General features: G+C 44.2%; 2 protein-coding genes across 28 annotated transcripts in view; one reads left to right on the forward strand and one right to left on the reverse strand.

Annotated features, from left to right (window-relative positions):
- Positions 1 to 4,269, forward strand: part of LOC6560821 (serine-rich adhesin for platelets) — a 46,997-nt gene extending 42,728 nt beyond the window's left edge. Inside the window, exons 6-8 of the mRNA XM_043216348.1 lie at positions 2 to 224; positions 1,013 to 1,105; positions 3,663 to 4,269. Coding sequence (XP_043072283.1) covers positions 2 to 224; positions 1,013 to 1,105; positions 3,663 to 4,176 — 830 coding nt within the window. The 3' untranslated portion in view covers positions 4,177 to 4,269. The remainder of the gene's footprint in view (position 1; positions 225 to 1,012; positions 1,106 to 3,662) is intronic.
- A 1,802-nt stretch (positions 4,270 to 6,071) lies between these two features.
- LOC6559091 (PDZ and LIM domain protein Zasp) overlaps positions 6,072 to 24,848 on the reverse strand; it is a 58,997-nt gene continuing 40,220 nt past the window's right edge. For 3 of the 27 annotated variants that reach the window (XM_032733994.1, XM_032733993.1, XM_032733991.2), the window contains 9 exons: positions 24,142 to 24,568; positions 23,169 to 23,363; positions 22,097 to 22,190; positions 18,752 to 19,066; positions 18,353 to 18,524; positions 8,950 to 13,204; positions 7,434 to 7,617; positions 7,118 to 7,357; positions 6,072 to 7,051 (listed from right to left, as the gene is read on the reverse strand). In XM_032733994.1, the coding sequence (XP_032589885.1) occupies positions 6,974 to 7,051; positions 7,118 to 7,357; positions 7,434 to 7,617; positions 8,950 to 13,204; positions 18,353 to 18,524; positions 18,752 to 19,066; positions 22,097 to 22,190; positions 23,169 to 23,363; positions 24,142 to 24,568 (5,960 nt within the window). In that variant the 3' untranslated portion in view covers positions 6,072 to 6,973. Of the gene's footprint in view, positions 7,052 to 7,117; positions 7,358 to 7,433; positions 7,618 to 7,741; positions 8,649 to 8,949; positions 13,205 to 14,783; positions 15,046 to 17,626; positions 17,864 to 18,352; positions 18,525 to 18,751; positions 19,067 to 22,096; positions 22,191 to 23,168; positions 23,364 to 24,141; positions 24,569 to 24,848 lie in introns of those variants that run through there. The other 24 variants (XM_032733999.1, XM_032733998.1, XM_032733997.2 and 21 more) reach the window with 19 other exon arrangements.

A 24,848-nucleotide genomic window follows, 5' to 3' on the forward strand; every position in this document is an offset into this window, starting at 1 on the left:
GGAGTTGGCGTCGTGCTGGTTACCGTTAGCGGCGCTGCTTGGCGGATGACAGCGCCCGGTGGCCAAAGCTGCCTTGGACTGGGCACCACCGTCGATTTGGCCCGCTGCGGACGTCGCCCCTGCGCTCGTGGCGGCGGTGCACCACACGGACTGCTCTATCCGGAGTTCCAACATCGTCCGCCACCGCCCTCCTACCAGGCCAGCATGCAGGAGTATCGTCTGAGGTGGGTACACACACACACACACACACACACATAAACATTAGAGATATGGCAGATGGGGTAAGCTCGCATGACGCATAAATCGTGTGTGGCAGGCAAGGACAGCGGCGGACATGCGCGGCTAACCACATCCGTTTGCATGTCCTTGCGCAATTAATTGCATTATATAATTAAAATACCCTTTTTTGTTTTGGTTTTATTTTTGCCCTTGTGCGCTACCCTTCATGAGGTATGTGTACTGACAGGAAGCAGCTAAAATTTTAAACAATTATTTTATAAATTATTTAGTATGCTGCCGATAGTTGATTTATGTAGTATTTTAGTAGGTAGTTTATGTAGATAGTTTGACTGAATTGAGGAACGTAAGCCTTACAATTTAATAATTAATTAATATCTCCATTGTTTTAAGCAACAATTATATATCTGAGAGTTATAATACTTATATCTGAAATGAATCATTTTTTTTAAGCTATATTTATTCAGTTCAGTAATAAATTAATAATTTCCACATTAAATCAACAATGTGGATTATTTGATTCAAGCAACGAAAATGTTTTCTGTGTACACTAAAGTCAATAAATCAAAAATGATTCTGCAAACGCAGCGATTATCCAAATAGAAGCCAACTGGTATAACTCTTTTGTTTGTACGGTTATTTTCAGTGGATGATTTATTGATTAATTAATTAATTGGGTCAGTGCTGTGATGGATCGTTTTACACCAAGAAATATTTGTATTTTTTTTGTGCTAATAATTTGTTTTGCTTCTTTTTTCTTTCTTATTATTTGCAGACTTTTGCTGTTGGACCGCGATCGACAGAATGGAGTGGTGCGTGGCAATTCGCCACCACCCACATATCGATCTCATGCTGGCAGCCTGCTGAGGTAAGTGTTTGCCTCAACCCCAACCCCCGACCCACCTCCTACTCCCCACTCGCATGCTAAACTACAACGCTCCTCGTGAGTTATTTGTAAAGTTTAGCGCTGCAACCACAAAATGTTTACAGCGCACAGTTAGAGGTTGGAATAGGAATGAGATGATGGGGTTTGGGGTTAAGAGCGAAGTGTGGTAGGTAGGGGAGTTGGCGTTTTTGGGGTTGCAGCATCAGCTGAAACGTCAGCGGTTTGGCTTTGTGCGGTTGCTGGATGGGTGCTAACATTGACACATTGCTTGGGGTTGGCCCACAAACTTTTGGGCATTTTTTAATGCGGCAACAGCCAAAAACTTTGGAAGCCTGTCAATGGTTATATTTGTATTTGTTGTTGTTGTTTTTGTTTTTGGTGCTGCTGTTTTTACAAATGATTTTTGTTGATTTCGAGTGGGCGTCAGAGAGGAATTTGCAAGTTAATTGAATTGAGCACCGAACGACTACTTCAAACAGTCGCCACCCAAAATGGCAAACAATTTAAATACGCAACAATCCGATTGCCAGCCACTCAAGGGCGAGGAGACAGGAAACGGAGGCAGACTGGAGAGATGACCACACCCACGGCAGGACAGCAGACAGCAGACAGAGGAGGAAAGATGTGAGACAGGAGACAGGAGACAGCAGATAGACAATGAGCAAATTGAAACAATTGAAATGACGCCGACAATGAGATGAGGCGCCATTGTAATGAGTATTAAGAAGGGGGGACGCAGACGAGGCGACAGTGGCAACGTCTGGCTGGACCAGGACACCAGTGTGACAGGACATCGGGTGAAGTTGGCGGGCGGTTTGGCAAAGGTTGGGCGAAGGGTGGCAGATAATTGCCGCTTTGATCGCATAATGGCTGCTAATTAGAAAAGTTTACTTTTTATTGCGTTACAAAAATATTGAGTTGCGGCCGAGTCTCGTAAATTTACGCTCTGTTAAGCACTCGAAATACGAGAAAGAGTGCGAGTGGGTGTACGAGTGGGTGTATGAGTACTCGTGAATGTATTCAGCAGACAAATGCAAATTTATGGCAAATTAATTTGCTGGTAATGATATACAAGGCCACATTCACTTAAATATTTATGTCACATAATGGAAATCAAAAGTCAACAACAGCAACCACTGTAACCACTGTAACCATATAAACAACAACAACAACAACAATGCCTGGGAAATACATATAAGCAGCTTAGGTGGCCAGGCAAAGCTTAAAGCAGTGGAAAACAATTGAAAATAGCCAGTAGGTCGACAGACATGGCTCGCCACTGAGATACGATATAATTTCACTAGCAATAAATTCAAATCTTGCCAAAAGTACGCATGTATTTTGAAGCGATAAAAAATGTTGTAGCAATTTATAAGCTAATATGCCCGCTTCAAGGCGCTCATAAAGCAAAGGGTGCAAAAAGTGACAGAGAAGTATGCCAAAAAGCAAAAACTTATGCAAAAGTGTGTGGGGTGGAAGTGAATCAGAGCATACTTTTAGGCAGACTTGCTTTCAGTCTGTCTGACACACGCACACACACACACAAACACACACAGACACACATACAAACACACACACACACACACTCACACAGTGTGTTATGGCATATTCAAATGATGCAAGAGCCAACAAAGAAATCTGTGAAATTTTGCAAAATATTTACACACACACACACAGAAACACACTTTTACACACTCGGTTTTCTATTGCATAACAAGCGCGTGTGTAGTGTGTGTGTATGTGTGTGTGTGTGTGTATATTAAAAGGCAATCTGCGTCAGGCAGGCCGAGCAGGCCTGGCAAGGATTAGGCCCAGCATTGAGTGGAGAGCCAAGCAATTGCAAGGCAAAGCTGTTAGCCAAGTCAATTAAACAAACAAAGACGAGCCCCAAGTGCCGAGTGCCTGTGAAAATTGCCTGTTATGCCGCTGTACAGATATATAAATATATATATATAGAGAGAGAGAAAGAGATAGAGATTTATACACAGAAAGAGCCATCTTACTTAGTATTCCTGTTTCCTTTTGTATTGAATCTTTGTCGGGAACAATTAAATGCAATTTTACATACTTCAAATTGCTTTATACAATTTTGAAATTTTGCATTTTTGGCTCAAATCCGACATCGGAATTTCCTATGCCTGTTTGTTGTTGTTGCTCTGTTGCTCGGTTGACTGAAGTGTGAATTCTGTAGGATTTGTCCGGGCAGACATATGTACACACATCGTACATACATAGTATAAGACAACTGACTGGCAACAATTGCCCGAACGCCTTTTGTTATTTACATTGACAAAGTCGCATGCAGACAACGGCATCAACTTCCACTAGATATGTACATAGATAAATGCTCGTAGATACATAGATAAATGCTCATAGATATATAGCTAGATACTTGACTCTATATGCAAATTTATGCATTGACATTGTCTCATGTCGACCCTTGCGCAAATAATGCATACATCCGAATTCATCCGTATCTCAAGCTCATTTCTTGACTGACTGCTTCTTCATCTTGTTCTTCTTCTTGTTCTTGTTGCAGGGCACCCCTGACCACATTGCGGTCGGGTATTGGTGGTGGTGGTGGTGGCACCATCAGCAGCAGCATGGGCGGCTCCGAATACAGTCTGCCACCCAGTTACCGTTCCCGCAATGCGACGACGGCCTCACTGACGCTAAACAGCGAGCGAACGATTGAGACGGCGCCATCGGGTCGCCTGCTGGCCAATGAGGATCTGCCGGAGCCATCGCCGGAGCAATTGCCCGACTACAGTGCGCTGCAGTCCAACACATTGCTCACATCGGCCATTGTGGAAATCGAGTCAAGGAATCGCGGCCAGAACCAGAGCCAGAGCCAGGCCCAAAGCCCAGCGTCGACGGCGACAACAAAGAGTACAGCAAAGGCCAAAGACCTGGTGACCATTGTGACCATATCGCAGGCCAACAGCAGCAACTCGGGTGGAAGGGCGCAGGCACAGGCACAGGTGCCATCTCAATCTCAATCGGTTGGACAGGCCAGTGCACTCGACCAGATCGATATATTGGCGCATTTGTAGCCCTCACCCAAACCTTAACTCCCAGAAACCTAATGTCCAACAGCGAATAAGTGAAGCTTAACTCAAGCGGAAAACAATGCGAACATTTTGAAAATCCAAATGGATTTCCAATGTTCAGTTTTCTTTGTCGTTTGTTCGCTTGTTGTTTTTTTGGTTTTTCATTTATCTCTTTTTTTGTTTGTTTATTATTTGTTTGTTACTTTTAAACACTCGTTAACCCAAAGGTATTTATTTGTACGATACGAAAACTACAACTCTGCTCCTACATGAATATATATATATATATATATATATATAGTACTATAACTCTAAATATACTTTGATATCTACTGTAAGCGGCATTTAGATACTAAGATATGTTTGTTGTACTTGAATGTGTTGAATTTATTTTTGTAAGCATATCTATTACGAACTATCGCATATGCATATGTACAAGTATTAATATATTCCAAAAACCTAAATGCAAATATAACAAAACACATCCATAAAAGAACGTTTAAAATCGATTAAACGATTTGTATATAATAATTTCGAGTGCATTTCTAGCATGCGTTAAGTATAGATTTTCCCTATCTCAATATACATACATATATATATATAAATATATATATCTACCTATATATATATATGTATATATATATGTGTATGAAGCTATGTACTATATATATACAAAACAAAAACTATATGTAAATTCGCGACGGAACGCTACGGTGACAAATTTTGCGCGCATTTTCGAATAATGAATCAAATGGAAAGTGAAACTGATTTCTGAATGCGTTTAAAACAAATTAACAAATAGATAAAACAAAAAACAAAAACGAAAACAAAAGAAAAAAAAAAGAAACCTAATAAAAAGCCTAAAATAAAACTAATTACGAATAAATTGTAGTTGCATATAGTAGCGATGGTATATGCGTGTGTTAACATTATGAGATACTGGTAAAGATCGATAAGATGGATGGAGATGGATAAGAACCGTACGAAAATTAAATGATATACTATAGAAATACTTAATACCAACTTAAAGTCCTCTGTATCGTGTTGTGCAAGGCTAAATAAACTAAAAAGCAAAACATCTGCAAAAATGTATTGTTGAAATATACCACAAAAACCGCAAATTGTTTTTCTTTCTGCCTGCCTGCCAGTGTTCAGCAGCAAAAGGGCGTGGCAGCCTGCCTCAAAAGCACACAGACACACACACACACACATACACACACATACATACACAGAAACTCACTCACATAGTCGTATATCTTGCTTAATCTAGCGTGAATTTGTATTGACCGTGCAGCCCTTGCAGGCACTTTAAGTGGTCCACCGATTAACACCCAGGCCGCAAAAATGCGGAGCGAACACAAAAATTGACACCTTATTCCATTGGCCAACAAAATAGGAGGAAAACGGCATGAAAAGCGATTTCCACCCAATCCCCCACCCACCCCAGGCACCAAAATGTTTGTAAATCGCCCCGAAAAATGCCAAATGAAAACAACAAAAATTGGTTGAGCATGAAATTGCTCTTGGCTGTCGAAATGGAGCGTGTGAGACTGCGTTTATGTGTGTCGATATGTGAGTGTGGTGTGTGTGTGTGGTGTGTGTGTGTGGCTGTGCATGTTGGAAGAAAGCAAAAGCTATTGCATACTTTTCGACTGTCAACGAAATACGTGAGAGCAGCTTACCGGAATATGCCAACGATTGTGACAATACGCTCTTCGCATCTTCGCACATTGCTCCCAAGATAGCTTTGAGAGTTTGTGGGAAGTTATTTGAAGAGGTAAAGCCAAGTACTTGAATCAGGTATTTTATAGCAAATGCAAATTGGCCAGCTGACAGTCGGATTGAGTCTGAATATATCGATGAGTTCAAAAAATCAAACAAAAAAAGACTCACTCAAATTAAACGCGAAAAAGATTTCGAAATTTATTGATCTGATTTGCTATAATGAACAATCAATTTTAGATATTTCTCGATTCGGTATACAACATAAATGAAAGTAGCGTTTAAATTTAATTTGTTGCTTAATAATTTACGGTCACAACGAATTTGATAAATTTATTTTCATGAATTTTACTGCTGACAACCAGCGTTGCGTTCCTTCCGATTTGTTGCGATTTCGGTTGATGTCGGATACGATTTGAAATCCTTTCGCGCGGTTTGTTTGTTAGTTTGTTGGTTGGTCAACCGTATCGTTTTCAAACTTGAACTAAATAACTTTTGTGAAATACATACATATACATAATAGGTGTAATTGGGGGTGTAATTCTCGTAAATAATTAATAATTCGATTATGACATGATGAATAAATAATATAATCATAAATGGGTAGACAGATAGATATACATACTATATAGTTCTGATTGTGCTTTGTGCTTGTGTGTTTTCTAATTCGATTTCGTGTCGTTTACAGTTTTTCATTCTTGCTTGTTTCCGAGTGTTTTTCTTTTTCTTTTTCCCTTTCTCTTTCTATTCATTCATTTATTTAAAATTAGGATAACAGTTGGTTGCACAATTCAAATATTAAAAAAAAAAATAAAATAAAATTAAAACGAATAAAAATGAAATTAAGTATGTGTAATAATTAGGTTTGATTTACTTTGATAATTGCAATAATAAGCTATGCGATCTACTCAGTGTTGACAACTGTTTAGCGCTATATCTCTTTGTTTGATTGTTTTTTGTTGATTTGTTGTTGGTTGTTATCGGTGTTGCTGTTGTTGTTGGTGTTACATATTAGTGTGCGTGTTCCCTGAAGTCCATAGTCGAGCCATGTTAGATCTGATATGATCTTTTAGCGGCCTTAGCGCGCATGATTCTTGCAGAAGGGACGACCGCCCTTGTTGTAGAAGCTCTGACCCTCCAGGTTTTGTTTGCAGAACTAAACAAGGATTAAGCGAAAGGATTAACGAAAACTCAAAGGGAACGAATGCTCGGGAGTACTCACAGTGCAGTTAAAGCATTGGCTATGATAGTTGTGGTTAAGTGCCTCCACCCATCTATCGCCGGCTTCGACGGGGAAGCCGCAAGCGAAGCACTTGGTGGTGAAGAGCTCATTCCAATCGGCCTCGCAATACGCATTGCCGTCTTCAAGGAAGAAGGGCGTGTTGCCAAAGATCTTGCCACACTGGCCGCACGTGAAGCACTCGGGATGGAAGTGCTTGCCAATGGCGTTCAAGCAATCGCCCTGCAAACCGGAAAAGTAGAAGAATTTAGCTTCAGCCGTAAGGCATTTGTGAGTGTGAGTGTGAGTGTGTTATTACCTTGATCTTGCCGGCGCACTTGCTGCATGTGGGTGCCAGATACTTTTCGAAACAGTACTCGCAGTACAGATCGCCCTTCTCCTCAACGAAACCAATGTCCTGCAGTGGACGACGGCAGTTGCCGTTCACGCAAATGAAGTGATCCGGACACCAGATGCGACCCAAAGCGGTAATGAATGGTCCTCTGTTGAGATTAAACGTTTAATTAGTTATCAGTTATTGGGAGAGGGAGTGAACGGAGAGGAGTAGGTGAGTAGGTGAGTAGGGAACATGTGCAAGCGGGCGGGGGACGCAGGCAGGCTACTTACGAGGTAATCTCCTTGTTGCACTGACAGCAAACCGGACGCTTACCATCCTTGAGCAACTGACTTACGGCCTTCTCATTCTCCTCGGACATGGGCCCCTGGGCATCGCCCAGTGCTCGAACGCAAACGCTGAAACTGGGCGCATTTGGCTGACTATTGTTGCTGTTACTGTTGCTGTTGTTTATGTTGTTTTCATTGTTATTGTTGTTGTTGCTTGGCGAGTTTTGCTTGGGTTCAATGTAGGAGCGACGATCGGCAGCGTGTGTAGCACCTGTGCGCCGCAGATTGTTTCTAAAGGCCACCGGCTCGGGTGCCTGTTGGGCCACAGTTGTCGTCGTCGTTGGCGTCTTGCCATTATCACACATATCGAGAATTTTGCCCATTGGATGCTGAGCGGGCAACGTCAACTCTACACGAGCCACCTGTGGCTCCGCTTTTTGATTGCCCAGTTCCTGGATTGGCTGTTTTTGCTGCGTTGGTGGCACAGCAACCACAGAGTGCAAGGCCACCGGCTGTGTGGGATCAATGTTCTTGAAGTCGTCGAGATCCAGACGCTTGCGCACAATCATCGGACTCTTGGAGAGATTGGAATTGCTGTTGCTGCGCAAACTCAATGTGCTGCCAGCGTGCGAGAGTGGAGCACTGCCATTGCCATTGGACGCCAGACGAGCCTCCAGCATATTGGATATTATCTTGGCGGCCTCCTGCATAAACGCATTCGTTTGTTCGCCCATATTGATCTTGCCAATGGAGTCGGCCAGCATTGCTGTGGCATCCGCATCCGTATCCGTGTCCAAGTTTTGGTTTGGCGTGTTGTCAGTTGCTTTCTGGGGGCGTGGCATTGTGGCATTTTGGTTAGCATGCATGTTATTGGGCTTGGCAAGAGTGGGGGCGGACGAGGAGGAGGGAGCTGTAACAGAACGAAACGAAAACGAAAACAACAAACAATTGTTAGCGGGTTAGAGCGTAAAACATGCGTGGAATTAGTGCTGGATTATTGTAGATTTCAATCAAGAAAGCCTGTCAAACTGTACAGTTTGTAAATCGCTCGAAGACACAAGCGAGCTGTTGACCAGAGAGCTTTATGTGTTTTAAGAACTGCAAGTAACTTTGTTCAACAATGCAACTTATCGCTAGGTTAATCAACAACAACAGCAAATATAAACAACAACAAGGTGTAGGGGGAACTTCAGATTGATTCAATTTATCACCTGATCTGCACATTGCAGCTGTTGCACAATGGGATGCGGACACCGGGTGCGGCGGCCTTGTTGAGAATGCCGCGTCCACGTTTCGGAGCCGATGTGGCACCAAATGCGCCGCCCTTGCCTCCAGCACCTGTGGAACCATCAACATTTGAGTCTAAGTCACTTAAATTTGGCGGAAAAGAGGCTGGCGCGGACGCAGTCGGCGTTGTAGCAGCGGCAGCGGTTGGCTTAGCCGCCGTTGGAGCTGCGATTGAAGCATTTGGCCGCTGGCCATTATTAATTGGCAGATTGGCCAGCGCAGCTGTAATGTTATTGTTGGCCTTGGAGCTGCCAATAGCTCCTGTGCCCCTATATGCGTTGCAGGCCTGATTATTAGTCGTGGTAGTAATAGCAGAAGCTTTGGTTAAACTGGCTTGCGCCGACCTTGATGCTGATGCTGATGCAGATGATGCACTAGATGTAGATGTAATTGCAGATGCTGATGTTAGCGATGAGGTGGTGGCATGAGAGCGCAGCTGTTGCTGAGATGCGGACACCACCGATGACGTTGACTGGAAGGCAGACCTCTGCTGCAACTGTTGTTGTTGCTGCTGCTGCTGCTGCTGCTGCTGCAAGAATCCGGGTGGAGGACCTAGCAGCTTATTGGCAGCGGACGGCAATGTAGATGCTGCTGTTGAGATTGGTGCGACTGCATCAGCTATCGGCGGGTTGAGTGGGAACTTGCTCTCAAAGGTGGGCGAGCGCAGCTGGGGAAAGTTGCTCTCCCCCAATGTGGACGCCCTGGCGCTGATGGCCTGCGATTGAGTGGTCAGATTGCTGACCTCCTGCTCCAGGCCAGATAAACGACGCGTCTGATTGGCCACAAAACCAGTGCGACCATACGATTGACGGCGCTCTGTTGACTCCGATTGTTTTAGCTGAGACTGAGACTGCGATTGGGATTGCGATTGGGATTTCGATTGAGATTGGGACTGCGACTGTGACTGCGACTTCGACTGCAACTGCAACTGGGATTGAGAGCCCGTGCGAATCTCGATGGTCTTGGCACTCTGGGTGTGCTCGTATTCTTCGGTCACTTTGCGCCTGCGTTCGATCTGTGTGTTGCCAACCTGTGTCTTGGTCTGGCTCTGCATCTGGGACTGTTGCTGCTGTTGCAGCTGCGATGATTGCTCTCTCTGTTGCACACTGAGATTGCCGATCTTGCGCTCGGTGAGCGTCTCTGGTTGCTGTGTGTAGCTCTGACTTCCCGACTGCGAGCTGAGCTCCGAGTGTGCCAGCAACTGGCCCTGATAGCTCTGGCCCGTGGTAATAGAGCCCGCCTGCAATCGTGGCTGCCCGCCAACTGGGAGAAGTGCCGACTCCGGCTCCTTCATGCGTGGCGCCCTGATGGCCGAGAGTGGATTGGGTGGAGGTCCTGGGGCCGGAGAGCGGGCCCGATCTGGAAAGGGTGAGGCAGCTAGGTGCTCGTAATCGCGGGCATGCGTAGCTGGACATTCGTCAAAGAGGAGCTTCTCCGGTGTCTGGTAGAAGGGTATGATCGGTGCCGGCTTGTTGATCATCGTGAAGGAGGAGGGCGTGTAGGGCCTTGTGGGCGTCTGCGACTGATCGGCATGATCGTATTCATCTAGTGATTGAAAAGCCATCGTTACTGGACCCGACCGATCTTCAACTATAATGGGCACCGACGGCTGCACCGCTGGCTTGGCTACAGACGCAATCGAGTCACGGGCAGCCGCTGGAGCCACTCCCGTGGAAATACCCCGACAATCCTGAGCTATGGGTCTGTGTACGGTCTCGACACCCGCATTGGTCTTGGGAGCATCAACGAAAGCAAGCGGGACATTCTCGCGAAGCTCTTGTGGTTCCGGAGTGCGTATGGGACTCTGGGTTGGCAGCACTGTCCAATTGCGCTGGTACTTTGGTATGGTTTCGGGCCGGTGCAGACCGGACTGTACGGCTTTGCCCTTGAGATGGCTGAGCGGAGACGGCGGTGGGTATAGGACCTCAGAGTGTTCGAGCTCCTCGGCAATTTCCTCGATTAGGTTGTGAGCCTCGATTTTACAAGCGGTATGTACAGCTGTCTGGTTGGTGGCGGTGGTGGCTGAAAAGGAGGATCGGCTGCTGGCCTGGGCGACGTAAGCTGAGTTGGAATTGGTGGTGGTGCTATTGATGGTGGTGGACTGTTGGACTGTGGAAGAGGAGTCAGAGGATGCAGTCGCATTGGAAGCGGTAACTAGCGAATTTGAGTTAGTCTCTAAGTGTTGCTGTTGTTGCTGTTGGGTCAGCTGGGTCTGGTTTTGGGTTTCTTGTTGGGTCTGTAACTCCTCTTCCTTTTTGTGAAAGAAATCGAGTCGCTTTTGATTGCGCTGCTGCGCCTTGCAGAACTTCTGATACTCAAGATCGGTCTGCTCTCTAGACTGAGACGAGATGGAGGCACGTGGCGAGTTCGTGACTGTGTTCGAGCTATTGGTGGAGGAGGAAAGTGGCTCACAAGACGGCTGGAATGCTTGCATTGCCGCAAATGCTGAGGACTTGCGCTGCTGCTGCTGCTGTGTCTGTGTTGTGTAGTATTGCACAGTTTCCGGTGGTTGCGGTTTGATGCCCAGCTCCTCTTCGCGATCTAGCACCTGAAATTCATACTTTTTCAATTCCTTCTGTTTCTGCTCCGCGTCGACGCGTTGGGTGGCATTCTCGGGATTCAGTGGGGTGTAGCCGCGTTCGGGTGCCGTTGACAGCGCATCGCACATGCTCAGGTGTTCTTTGGGTGTGGGCAGGTCTAACCCATGGATGGGTACGTCCTTATCGAAGTGACCCTCGAACGGACGCTCGGGTGCGGTGGTTAGGGCGCTCACAAACGGACTCTTGGCACGGTAATCTTCGCGCAAATAGGGCTTCATGTCCATGGGCGGTGGTAAATAGGGTACGGTCTCTTCGGGCAGTGGTATATCCTCCGCACCCGGTGGTGCAAAGCGCATCTCAAACTCGGGTGCAGTTGCCATTGCCTGACTGAACCTTGTGCTCCTGGGCGGAGACTCGCGGAGGAGCTCAGAGGCGTAATTGTCCATTGTAGCGGCAACAATAGATGGAGCACGAGCTGAAGTAGGAGCAGGAGCTGGAGTTGGATCGGAAGCTGGGGCTGGAGGCGCGATTGCTACCGCCTCGGCAGCTGCAGCTGCTGACTCCTCAAAGTCATCGCCGCAGGGCTTGGGAAACGGACACTCGACCAGATGGAAGGGCACATCTGGGGCTGTGGTAAGGACCCGAACCATGGGATTGATCCACTCCTTGGGCGAGGGATTGGGTATCTTGGAGGGCGCTGGACGCGGACGCACTGGCGCTATCTCAAAGCTGATCTCCGGCGTTGGCTGAAACATGCGTTCGCTTTCAAGTATCTGGCAACGCTGCTCGATGATGAGACCCTCACGATCGTCTACCGGATCAGTGTCTGCCCAGGCTGCCACAGGCTGCTCGCCCTCAACGGCTGACTCAGGTATCGTTTCGAGCTCTGTGTGCAGCTGGGGCAGCTCCTTGATCTCGGGCTCATCGTTGAACGCCACGTGGCGAGCGGCAGGCGCTGCCCCCGGCTCTGCGTTCGGAATGGGACTAGGTGTCACCTCCCTTACCATATCGATGAGTTTGTATGTGCTTAGTGGCGCTGATAGCGTGTCCACGCATTCCATTGCACTTCGTCTACCGGAAGGTATCTCATGCATGTCCTGGCCACTGCCATAGTCCACCTGGTAGTCCAACTCGGAGCCGGACTGCTCGTAGGCCTGCTGCATCTGATAGGCCTGAAGCTGGGCGGCATACATGCGCTGATACTCCTCAGAGGTGGTCGTCGTCGTTGTCGACGTGGACGTGTAGCTGTCCGAGCTCGACTCCTGCTCCATTTGCTGCTGCTGCTGCTGCTCCCTAATTGGCTGATTGGTCAGCTGTGGCGCCGAGTAGCTCTGCCACTGCAGTGGCTGCTGTTGAGGCGCCTGCTGTGCTTGCGGCTGTGGATCGAGCCGTGAGGTGGCACTGCCCGGCGGTAAGGGAGGCACCTCCTGCACTGGATTTGCCACCACCATATGCTGAGTCTCAGGTGGTGCTATGTAAAGTGGGGCGGCTGTGGGTGCCGCATGGCCCTCATCCTGTGGCGGCGGCCACGAGAAACTCGTACCGTGCGAACGTCGACTTGCAGCTAAGGCGACCTCGACGTCCACCTCGCAACAGCATTCCTCGGCAAACTGCGGTTGCAAGCCTTCCTCCTCCGCGGCTGAGAGGGGCAAGTGTGGAAATGGGGAAATGCGCATGCGTTTTGTGTGCGGTTGGTTAGTTTTTAAAAAGAGGGGAGGCGTGGCGGTGGCACGGGTCAAATATAAGAGCAGAAAGAAATAAATGCATACGCTTGTTAGTCGTTGGCACTGTGCAAAGCGGCGGCGGAGTCGAAGGTGTTGGCGGTAGTAAAGATGGCAAAGGTGGCAAAGGCGGTGGCGGTGGCAAATACGAGTTGTCAAAGGCGGCGCAAACAACAACAAAAAAAAAAAAAGAAAGAAAGAAGAACAACCAAAAAACCAAGCCGGGCTAAACTAACTACACGTGGCGGCCCTGGCAACCAGTCACGTCAATTTCAATAAGCCGTTCAGGGCAACCAGTTCAACGGTTAAGCAGCAACTCCTTTTATAATACCAAAACAGTCTAAACGTTTTTATTGTATTCCATTAGTGTCACTATAAATATTTAATGTGTGTGTGTGTGTGTGAGTTTATGTGTGTGTGTAGTTTTATGTGTTTGTGTGTGTGAAATAGTTGTAAGCAGACGAATACTAAACTGGAAACTGGCTGAGACTGCTGACAATTAATGGTAATTATAGCTTGTAAGTCACTTTAAAAAGTTAATCAATTGTGGCCAGAAAGAAACGATAATTTGAGACTTTTGAATTTCGAAAAACATAATGAGAAAAGTTTGGCACAAATATAAACAAAATATCACTGGCAATATTTTAAAGGTTGGCAAAAATTAAATTCGATAGACACGAGGACGAGTAGACAGAATTGCAGAATGTTTTGTGCGCTGTGCGCTCGAGCAAATAAATTTTTCATTTCTTATTTTCAGACCATTTTCATGGCGCAACAACAATAAATACAAACAGCCAAGCGCTGCCTGTGCTAGACACGACTATATATATATATTATATACATATATATAAGTATATATGTGTGTGTATTTACTTCAATTTTTTATGGGGACTCACGTCTGTGCGGAGGCAAAATGGCGACGACAGGTAGTCATTGCTTTTTATTATGCATAATTTCATATTGGCTGTAATTTTGCAGAAATTGAAAATGGCAGAAACGCACATACACAACAGAGCCGGATGAGTACGCATACGATAAAATAAATGACAAAAGATGGCGAGAAATTCGAAATAAAATTATAGCAAGTATTTTATCATATCAAAAAGTGTCGACAGAAGACAAACTGAAACAATAACAGAAACAAAAAGTTTCGAAACTGTCGCAGTTGCTGGCAATAATAAGAGGCCCCAACAGGCCTTGCATAAAGTATCTCTTTGGTATATACATACAAACATATAAATATATATATATATATACATTTATATGTATGTATGTATGTTTGCAGATAGGCAATATAGGCATGCAAAGATGTGCGAGGGGCGAATTCAGAGAATGCCATTCCTATTAGTATTGATACATATTCTTGTATATATTTGTATATATATCGTGTGTGCTTAGAGAGCGCATTTGAATGCGGTTAGCGAGAAGCGTTTTAGCGTGAGTACGAGTACACAAATAATTGATAATACATGTGTATATATGGTACATATATATTCATAAGTTTGTATTGGTGCAACACTACAGTGTGCAATTTATTAAAAAAATCATATTGTATAATTTCAAAAATTTCCTGTTAATATATATATGACAAAAAAACACAGTGTTAAGATTTGTTTTAAAATATTTTTGTACGAGCAAACGATATTTCCAAAAATTCACCAGTTTTGCCCTTTTTGCATTTGTTGTTTGAAATATTGTTTTTGCTTTTCTGTCTACAAGGACAATGGGGCTTTTTAATAGGAATATTGGTAACCGTAACCTAAAAGAAGCCAAAAGAGAAACCAGAAATGTTGATCAAAATTCAATACTTTTCTTAATAATAACTAAAAAAAAATAAATGCTCTAAAGCAGTTTTTGGCTAGTAAATGTAAGTCATAAGAAAACATAAAATGCATACGATAAATTACAGTGCTCAAGACGGAAGACATTCTATTTCCCTCTACTACCTCAATTTTATGGAATTCGAGGCATTTGATGCATGGACGTCCGACACGCTTTCAATCCGAGACGCAGAGAAATAGACAGAGACAGAGACAGATGGAGAGACAGACAGAGAGAGACGAGCAGCAATGGGTAGAGCAAAGCACAGGATGTCAGCCTGTTTGGATAATAATGACTGGTAATTTATCTGCCTTCGTTTACATTGTTGTGCGGGTCTGCCGAGTGGGGCCGGGAGTGAAAGGGGGGGCTGTGCGTGCGTGCGTGTTGGTATGTGTGTAGTACAAACATTTGTTTGCCAGCACATTTTTTGCACCCGAACCCGAACCCGCCGCGCACCAATCCACACACTTCACAAAAGCGTGTTTCGTTGTTGTGGGATTTGCCAACTGGATTTGTTTTTATGTGTTTGGCGGCTTTTGCCAGCTGCTCTGACGCACTTTTGTTGGCTGGCTGCTGCTGCTGCTGCTGCTGGCGGCATGCCGCCAAAAAACAAGCCAACAACCACAAACCCAAAAGCTCCCTCCCCTCCCCCGACCAGAAAAAATTCGAATAATGGCTGCGGCTGTGCGTGATTCTCGCTTTGATTAGGAGATTGATTTTTGTTTTCGAATGTGCGGCTCGCATCGTTAGCACTTGTGGCCTAAAAGGTCGATCCTCGCGGCTCAAAGGATACAACTTTTTATTTTAGGCAACGAGTAGGTATGTGTAGGTATGTAAAAATTGCATTTTTAATTGCATGAGCGCATAAAAAAATTGGATAATAAATTGTATTGTTATCAATTCGGGCTGTACTTGTTGCAACGGCTGTTCGCCATATTTGCAGTTAATTCATTTCCGTTATGAAACCCAACAACAATAAAAACGCGTAATTGATATACAAACACACACTCGCATATGTCAGCATATGAATATTATTTTGCATACACAAATATGTAACTGTGTGTGTGTGTGTGCGAGTGTGTGTGTTTGTGTGTGCAACGAAAAATGGTTAAAATCGGTGTGAAGTACGCAATCGACTTGTAGAAGCGGCGACCAGCACAGTGAGTGCCAGAAATAATCACACGGAAACCAGTTCATTATCATGTGTCGAGTTATTAGCATATAGCTGAGTGTGTACAGAATTACTTTGAGTATGTGGATTGTATACCAATTTGTTGGTTTTAATTTATATGTTTTGGAAAACAGCGAATCAAATCAAATCAACGGGAAAAGCATTGTTAACTTCGGTAAAGTTACTTAACTTGAAAAGTAATAGTTGTCTTGACGAGCAGATACCCTGCATCCAACAGCTTATCAATTATTCTCTTGCTGGAAGTCTTTATAAGAATGTAGAAGTCTCTTTAATTTGATTTGAAAACAATCCGGTAAAATTTCTAATTATTTTTTCCGAGTTGGCAACAATATTTGAAGAGAGAAGTTAGACTGTATTTAAATTTGTAGTTTGAATCTTTCTTGTGTGGCTGTGCACTGAATGGTTGCAGTCAGTGTCTCAGAGACTGTTCCTCTCCATCCGCCAATATATACGTATATATGTTGCACTCAAAGTGGTTTTCTGATGCGGTCTGTGGAGGGTAGAGTGGGTGGCGCGGCAGATATTGCAACGTTGCAATGCCGAACCGAAATACATTTTATATCATTTATTTTATTCTCGTATTTACGTATGTATGCGTGCGTACACGAATTGTTTCGTTTTACAACATTACGTATACGTAACGTTCGTTTGGTTTTGTTTGGTTTCGGTTTGGGTTTGGTTTGGGTTCGCGTTTGGGTTTGGCTTGACTTTCAGTACAATGCAGCAATGTGCCGGAAGCGGGTGGCATTCACTGCCAACAACCAACTGAAAACTGCCAACAGGCAGCCAGCAACTGCAGCAATGCAATCGCACTGGCATTGAAAATGTTGACACTCTGGGCCCCTCTCCCAGGCACTATCTCAACCAAAAACAACAAGTCGGTTGCCGTTGTTCTGTTGCCGTTGTTGCTGTTGTTGTTGTTGTTGTTGTCGCTGTCGGTTTTAATTTCCCGTCTGGGCGTATTATAACTTATTTACTTAAAATGCCTTTACCTATCATCAATTGGGCTTGTCAACGAAATGCTGCATGACTTTTTTTTCTGTTCGTGATTAACTCGATTAAATGACTTTCAACATCTGCAACCAGTTTCAGTTCTACCAGCAAAGCGATTAATTTACCAATCCCTCTAAGAGGAACAGAGCCTAAGGGCAGCAACAAATGTTTGAGAATGTTTGTGTGTGTGAATGTTTTTGTGTCAGTCAGCAATCAAGTAACTCAAATCAAACGGAGCATCAAAATTGGTTATGGAGAAAAGTACGCGTTGCCAGTAGCGGGATGGTTGCTGCAGGCTTCTGCTGTTGAGGCAAGTTCAACAATTATGGATTACCTCGATTGTAGGTAGTGTTATAGTTGTTGTTGTTGCTGTTGTAAGTGCTATAGTTGTTGTTGTAGGATTGGGTCTGAGTATGAGGCATGGTAGCATATTTATCGCTTGATCCAATTGGGTATGAGTTTCTATATTGTTGCTTTTGTTGCTGCTGCTGCTGATGGTATTGTTGTTGCTGATGGTGTTGTTGTTGTTGTTGTTGTCTGTTGAGGCTGTTGTACCTTTGTACATTACGACCTACACATAGATAACCATTCATATTCATATATATATACAGAGACTCAAGGACTTTTGCATCGACTTAAATTATTGTTTACACACTTAAAGTTTCAATTGCAATTAGATGGTTAAGTTAATTAAGCAGGCGGCATTTCGAAATTGGGGACGGTTTTTGGTGTTAGTTGGTCTTGGTTTGGTTTTGAGTTATAAGCAAAATTTATTCGAATAAAAAAACTTGATATCATCTTTAACTTAACAACAGATAAATTATACATTTAATACTAGAGTCGCCAGTGTGGCTGGACAACTGGGCCCCCAAATCTCTCTAAAACAAAATCGAACAAGCTGCTAAACTTGGATAATTGTATATGTAAGTTGTATATATCACACGCCCATAAGTAGGTAGTTTCTTGAGTACATGAGTATGCTTCTTGTTGTATCTGGACTAAACCCATTCACCTTCTGACAGAGACTGATATGACTCATCGTCAGCCGTCATCGTCTTACCTTGTTGACCAACATTGGTGCGTGGCAAAGTTGCGTACGGATTGCCAGCGGGGCGTGGTGATTGCTGCTGCTGCTGCTGCTGCTGTGGTGGATACGAGACCGACACCGGTGACTTGGGCGCTGCTGCTGGCGGCTGAGAGGCGCCGTAGGGACGAGCGTAGCCCTGGTTGACCTGCACAATTGGAAAATTGAAAATGCAAAGTGATGGTATTAATCTGGATTTGTTTCCGTGCAACACAATTAACAATGAACACACAGAACGTTTGGTGTTAGAAATAGAGCTTGGACTGGCCTAAAGCTGAGCGCTTGCAGCGGTCGAGCGGGGTGTACCAAGGGTGGCAGGCAGGGGCAGAGGCAGCGGCAGGGGCAGGGGCAGGGGCAGGGTCAGGGATTACTTACCCGATAGTTGGCACCGGCACCCTTACCAGACGGCTGCACGCTGCGTATCACATTTCCGGTCAAGGTGACATACTCAAACGGTGGCTGATCGGAGCCAGGCGCCGATGATGTCTGCATTAACGGAACTGTGCTCGCAGCAGCATCGCTGTTATTGTTGTTGGTATAGATGTTATTGGTGTTATAGTTGCTGGTGTTGATTTGACCGTAAATGGCTGATGATGACTGCTCGTCGGCCACGTTGGCTGACATTATTTCAGACTGTGTCTGATTTGGGGCACTGTTATCTGCAGCAGTTGCTGTTGTTGCTGTTGTTGCCTGATGTGAATTAAATTTCAATTGATTAGCAAGGGTTGCCGTCAACGCTGCCACATGGGGCTGCAGTTGCCCCGTAGTTGTTGTTGCTGTTGTGGCTTGGACTGCAAATGGCTTGGCCGTGTTGTTGTTCTGTTGTCTGTTTTGTGTGACTGCTGTTGTTGTTGCTGTTGTTTTCGTTGTTGTGTTTGAATTTGTGTTGTTTGGGTGGTGCTGCAGTTTGTTGGAATATTGCTTGAGGAGTTGATTATACGCATTATGGCTCTTGTTCTGCGTGTTCATGTCATTCTCATTCTGATGTGTGGGTCTCTGTACTGATGCGGATACTGTAGCTGTTGCTGTTGCTGGCGGTGGTGGCGGTGGTGGTGGCGGTGATGGCATTGACAGTGTATAATTATCAAACGGACCCTGAGCAACGCCCACATCCAGCGATGTGCAAGAGCCAGAGGCTTGGCGCGAATGCATCGGCGAGTTTTCCGTGTCCAGCGAGAGAGTCGACGCGCTGGATGCCACCAGGCTTGTCGGGCTCAGTGCAGCGCTGCCACCCACACCCGACGACGATGTATGCGATGAGCCACTCGAAATTGATGAGAGACTGCTGTTTGTGCGTGTGTGTTTACTATGTTGTTGTTGTTGTTGTTGTTGTTGTTGTTGGTGGTGCAGCTGCTGCTGCTGCGGTTGGGCTTGGGCTTGGACTTGGGTTGTGGATGCTGCCATTGAGGTTTGTGTTTGGCTTTGGGGCGGTAGCAGCAACAGCTCCTCGGCCTCGTATTGCAACAGCTGTGTGGGTGAAGGTGGCGGTGGCAGAGGCAGCTCAATGCTGTTGCTGTTGCTGCTGCTCTCAGGCTCTGGCGCTTGCATTGGCATTGGCTCGGACTAATGTGTTAATACGTACGCGTGTTAATAGGCAGGGCGAACGAGCGAGCAGGCAAACGGGCAAACGGGTGTCCATCAGGCATGTGAGCAACAACACAAGAACGGGTAGCGGGAACAAGCATGTAAATTGATGCACAGTTAATAAAGGCAGTTAATTAAAATGCAGTGGAGAATTGGCCGACACGAATGCGTGGCTCTATCTGTGTTGGTGTGTTGGTGTCAGTGTCTGTGTCTGTGAGTGACTTTAAATTGTGTTCAAAGTATTGCAGCTGGCGACGTGGCGTATGAGCAATGCAGACAAGTTGCACTAAAAATAGCTAATAGGTCAAGGTCAATTCATTGTCTAAAGTTAGCATTCCCCCTAACCCAAAAAGACTGTGTAAGTTATATATATATATGCGTGTGTGTGTGTGTAATAGAATACACAATTTATATTGGCATAAAAAAAAGCAGTCACGTTATGCAACACTCAAGAGCTGAAAACTTTGAAATTCAATTTTGAAAATCTGTCAAGTGACACCATAAATAAATAATGACTTATTCGTTTCGTTGGCTGGGATAATCCACTTCGAAGGGCGTTTTCTTTTGCTCTCCTTTAGGAGTATAACACACTATTATTGTTATTATGTTCGATTTAACGATGTCGAAACTACACTCTGCAGCATTTGCTGCCAGCGTGCCGCGAACACGAGTCGAAGACGCAAACTGAACGCGAATTCGCAAAAGATTCCACTGCGGTGTCTGTGGCTGTGGCTATGGCTGTGGCTGTGGCTGTCTGCAATTGCAGCTGTGTGTTTTTTATAGCCCTTGCATAAAAACAAAAACAAATACAAAAAAAAACACAAAAAAAAAAATGCAACGAAAATAATCTAGAATAAAAAAAAGCAGCGCTTGGCATAAGGTATATTTAGCATTTAGCCATTTACCCATTCATTTAGAAATGTGCTGGCAGCAGCCAAAAAAAAAAAACAGCGCCCACAGTTGGCTGTGATTCCAATTGCCAGTTGCAAGTTGTCAGCTGCCAGTTGCCAGTTTGCCAGTGCCTATTGCAATCGACCAACGGCAATACAGCAGCCAAGTGTGATAGATATCTAGATATATTTGAGATAAATTGTCGCAAACTCAAAATTACTGCAGTGGCAACTGCTTGACTTTCTATTTATAAGATTCGCGTTCTGTGGGTGGTCAATGCAGCACCTAATTTCAATTGTCAACTCTCGTGCTCGATGTGCCACTTTGGCACATACATCTCCCAACATAATTATACTACATACAATCCATTGATTCAAAGCAACAATCGCCTCTTGCAGTAGTTCATTGCTACATTGCTCAATCACAGTATCATAAAACAGATGCAGATAAAGCACAATTTAAGCACAGCACAATGGCAAAAGTAAGCACAATTAAACTGATACATATAGCATGCATATAATAAGAAAAAGGCAAATTATGAAACATATACACAAACACACTCGCACGACGCACAGAGACACTTGTGCAGAAGTGAAAACACATCAGTAACACACAAATGCATAAACTTTTCCATTTTATTGTTTTATCACTTTTTAGCCAGAATAAGAAGAGTAAACAACAACAGAAACAAAAACAAAATCAAAAGAAAAAGAAAAAGGAAAGAAAAAAAAAAAAGAAATCGTTTAAAGTTTTTTTCCCCTTTGGTTGCTTGATATTTTGTTGGATTTTTTTTTTCTTTTTGGCTTGCCTTGAAACTTTCTGCATTGCATTGCATTTTTCTTTCTGGCCAAATGATTTTTACAGTTTTAGCATATGGATATCTGCCGCAAGCGAAATTTACTATACAACGAAATTTATGCAAACATTTTGCTAGCAATATGATAAAATTGGATGTAAAAACAAGAAGACGAAGCAGAACTGCACGAGCTGTAAAGAAGAAGATGTAGCACCAACTTCAGGACCGTCTTTGTATAAGCTTCGAATTTTGGTTTGGTTTTCCTGTTTTTTTGTTTTTGCTGTTTTATTTTTCACTCCCTTTTGCATTTCTTGCTTGGCTCAAACCATTTACTTTGTGCATTTGTGTGTGTGTGTGTGAGTGTGTGTGTGTATATCTGTCTGACAAGATTGTTTTAGCACGCCAGGGTACACAGAACAGTTAGCAAGTTGAGAGCGACTTTTACTTACCGGTGCCGGAGCGGAGTTGCCATTGTAGCCATTGGTGCTGTATCCATGCGAGCTCAAGGCCGATGAAATTGTGCTGGCACTCAGCTTGGTGTTCCTGGGAAATGAGGTAAATGGGGAAAGTGGAGGAGGTTAGCCAATGATTAACAAATGCTAGAGTGCAGTGCACTTTAATTGGCTGCCTTTTAATTGCCCCCAAGAGAGAACATCTCCTGGCCATCTGTTGTGCGAGCCCTTTAATTAAGTGCGATTTGTGCCATTTGGTTAAAATTCAAACAAATCCCAATGCCCAATTGCCATTCACAAACTCCTGTCAGACCAATGAATAAATATACATTTTTTGCTCTTATTTGCTCCAAATTGTTGACTACGCCCTTTCTCCCGTATCTCTACACATATATGCATATATACATATATCTTTTTATATCGAATATGTGCAGTTTTTGGCTGCAATTGCATTAAACATCAGGTAAGAAAATCGAATGTGACCGACTACGTAATACTCTAACACTATCGTAATGCTAACAAGAGTTGGAACAGTTGCTGTTGGATCCTTTTTAAATTACTTGTGTCAAACGCAAGAACATTAAGAATATTTTCATATTCCTTTGACTAGCTTTAAGAATATCATTTTGAGTTGAGTTCATACGGACAGATACCCATTTACTCTTATACCTTTGGTAACAGAGTAGAAAAATGTTCACCGCTGACACGTCAGCAATCAGTTGTCAGTTTGCCTGTCCACAGCAGATGCAACAATCAGCAGCGAGCTGAACGGACCCCAAGCAAACAATATTGGGAGTCCTTTCCGTTGGTCCCCTGCCAGTGTCGCTCTTTTGTTGGCTGTCCCGCCGAAATGTCAAACGTGTTTTGGGCAAAAAGATAAAAGATATGCATTTATTTGCATTGCATTTTAATATTCATATTCATGTTCATTTCCCCTTTTTTGTTCATTTCCCAGCATCTCAATTGGACAATTCAACAAAGAACTCATTTTTCAACTAAAACAAGCAAGTATATACCTAAAGTCGATCTATTTGTTACTATATATATTGTTAATTAATAAGAAACTTACGGCTGAATGGGCACTGGCACATAGCCTTCGGTGCCAGCTGGTGGATGCTGCTGGGCAGCCTGCTTGGCATGGATGTCGCAGTAGAGCTTATTGTTGAAGTTGTAGTAGCCCTGGTTCTTCAGAGAGGTGCCACAAGTGGCGCACTTGAAGCACTCGACGTGCAGGTTCTTGTCCTTGATGCGCACAAAGACACCGCTACATAAGAAACAAGACAACATTTTAATAACTTATATTCGACTGGAAATAAGTTTCGAAAAGTTATAATCGATAAAGAATTGGCGATTGTATTTAAACATTATTGATGGCGATTAATAATTATATTATTATTATATGTTCTATGTGGTTTATACTCGTTATGTGGTTACTTAAAGCACGAACCTGTTAGTCAAAGATAAATTAAATAAAAATAAATATTAATGTTCGAGTCGAGAGGGCCCGACAAGCAGATACCCTGTATCCTTAGAAATTTTGAGTACAACTGATAAATTGAAACAATCTAGACGTGACTCAGACACACGAGAATATTCCAAATAAATCCAGATCATATAATTTACACACGCTCAGACAACCCTCTGTCTTATCAGCTTTTAAAGGGTACAGGGTATAATAAATGAATGTAAAAGAAAATAAATATGTATGTTAAATCTATATAATGAATTATCGAATTAAGCTCATGAGTCGTCAATGGCAGTCAATTAAATTGGCATACAAATTAATACAAATGATGATATTCCCATGACACCAACTGGACTCCAGCAGGAGATGCAGCAGGACTCTCTGCGCTGGCTGCAGTCGCAGGTGTGGAGGCGTCTGCATAATAATCATGTGCACTGCATAAATTTAAACAATTGACTTCGAAATAAAAGCAAATTAAAATGCGTGCACACACACACACACATTCACACATACAAGCAGACACACGCAGACACAGAGGAGTATGAATTATCATTGAACATGGAACACAAATCCTTACACAATGCCCACGCCGCACAATTGACATGTCGGATGTCCGCTGGCGGACAAAGGCCGCACACCACCAGCATCGTTGGACAATGCCACTGTAGCCGCATCCATATCCGCCTTGTAGTTGGGACCCTGCAGCGCTGGGCATATGGGCATAACAATGTTGCGCGGATCAGCTTGAGCCGGCTGCTGTTGCTGCTGCTGTTGCTGGGACTGCTGCTGCTGCGTCTGCTGCTTTGCAACTGGCAGGCTGGGCCTGTGAGTGGCCGCCGGCGCCAATGTATTTTGCTGCAAATTGATGCCGATGCGCTCATCCTGGCCACCTGTCTGCAACTGCGTCGGCGACTGAAATTGGTTGTGGGGCAGAGGCGTGCGTCGCTCGTTGCCGCCAATCGCATGGCTCTGCGTCCAATAGAAGTTGGCCGGACTGTGCGGCTCTACACCGAAATTGTTGTTGACAGCACAAAAGTTCAATCAGTTTACACAGCCAAGTGACAAGTGAGTTGCTATTTTGCTAGTTATGTGTAGCCCTCGATCTCAATAATCCCCAGCAACTGCTAGTCTTCATCAACCCTCAATTCTCATTACCAACTTAAGTCCATTCAATAGTATGAAATTAATTGACCCTAATGCCCAGTCGACAGCATTTTAAATGCTGCGACTGTTAATGTTAATGTTTGTGTTAATGACAATGTGACTTTTACGATTATAGTTATT

This window comes from Drosophila grimshawi, unplaced genomic scaffold (genome assembly GCF_018153295.1).
Source record: "Drosophila grimshawi isolate 15287-2541.00 unplaced genomic scaffold, ASM1815329v1 contig_1367, whole genome shotgun sequence".
In the NCBI taxonomy this organism is placed as follows: Eukaryota; Metazoa; Arthropoda; class Insecta; order Diptera; family Drosophilidae; genus Drosophila; species Drosophila grimshawi.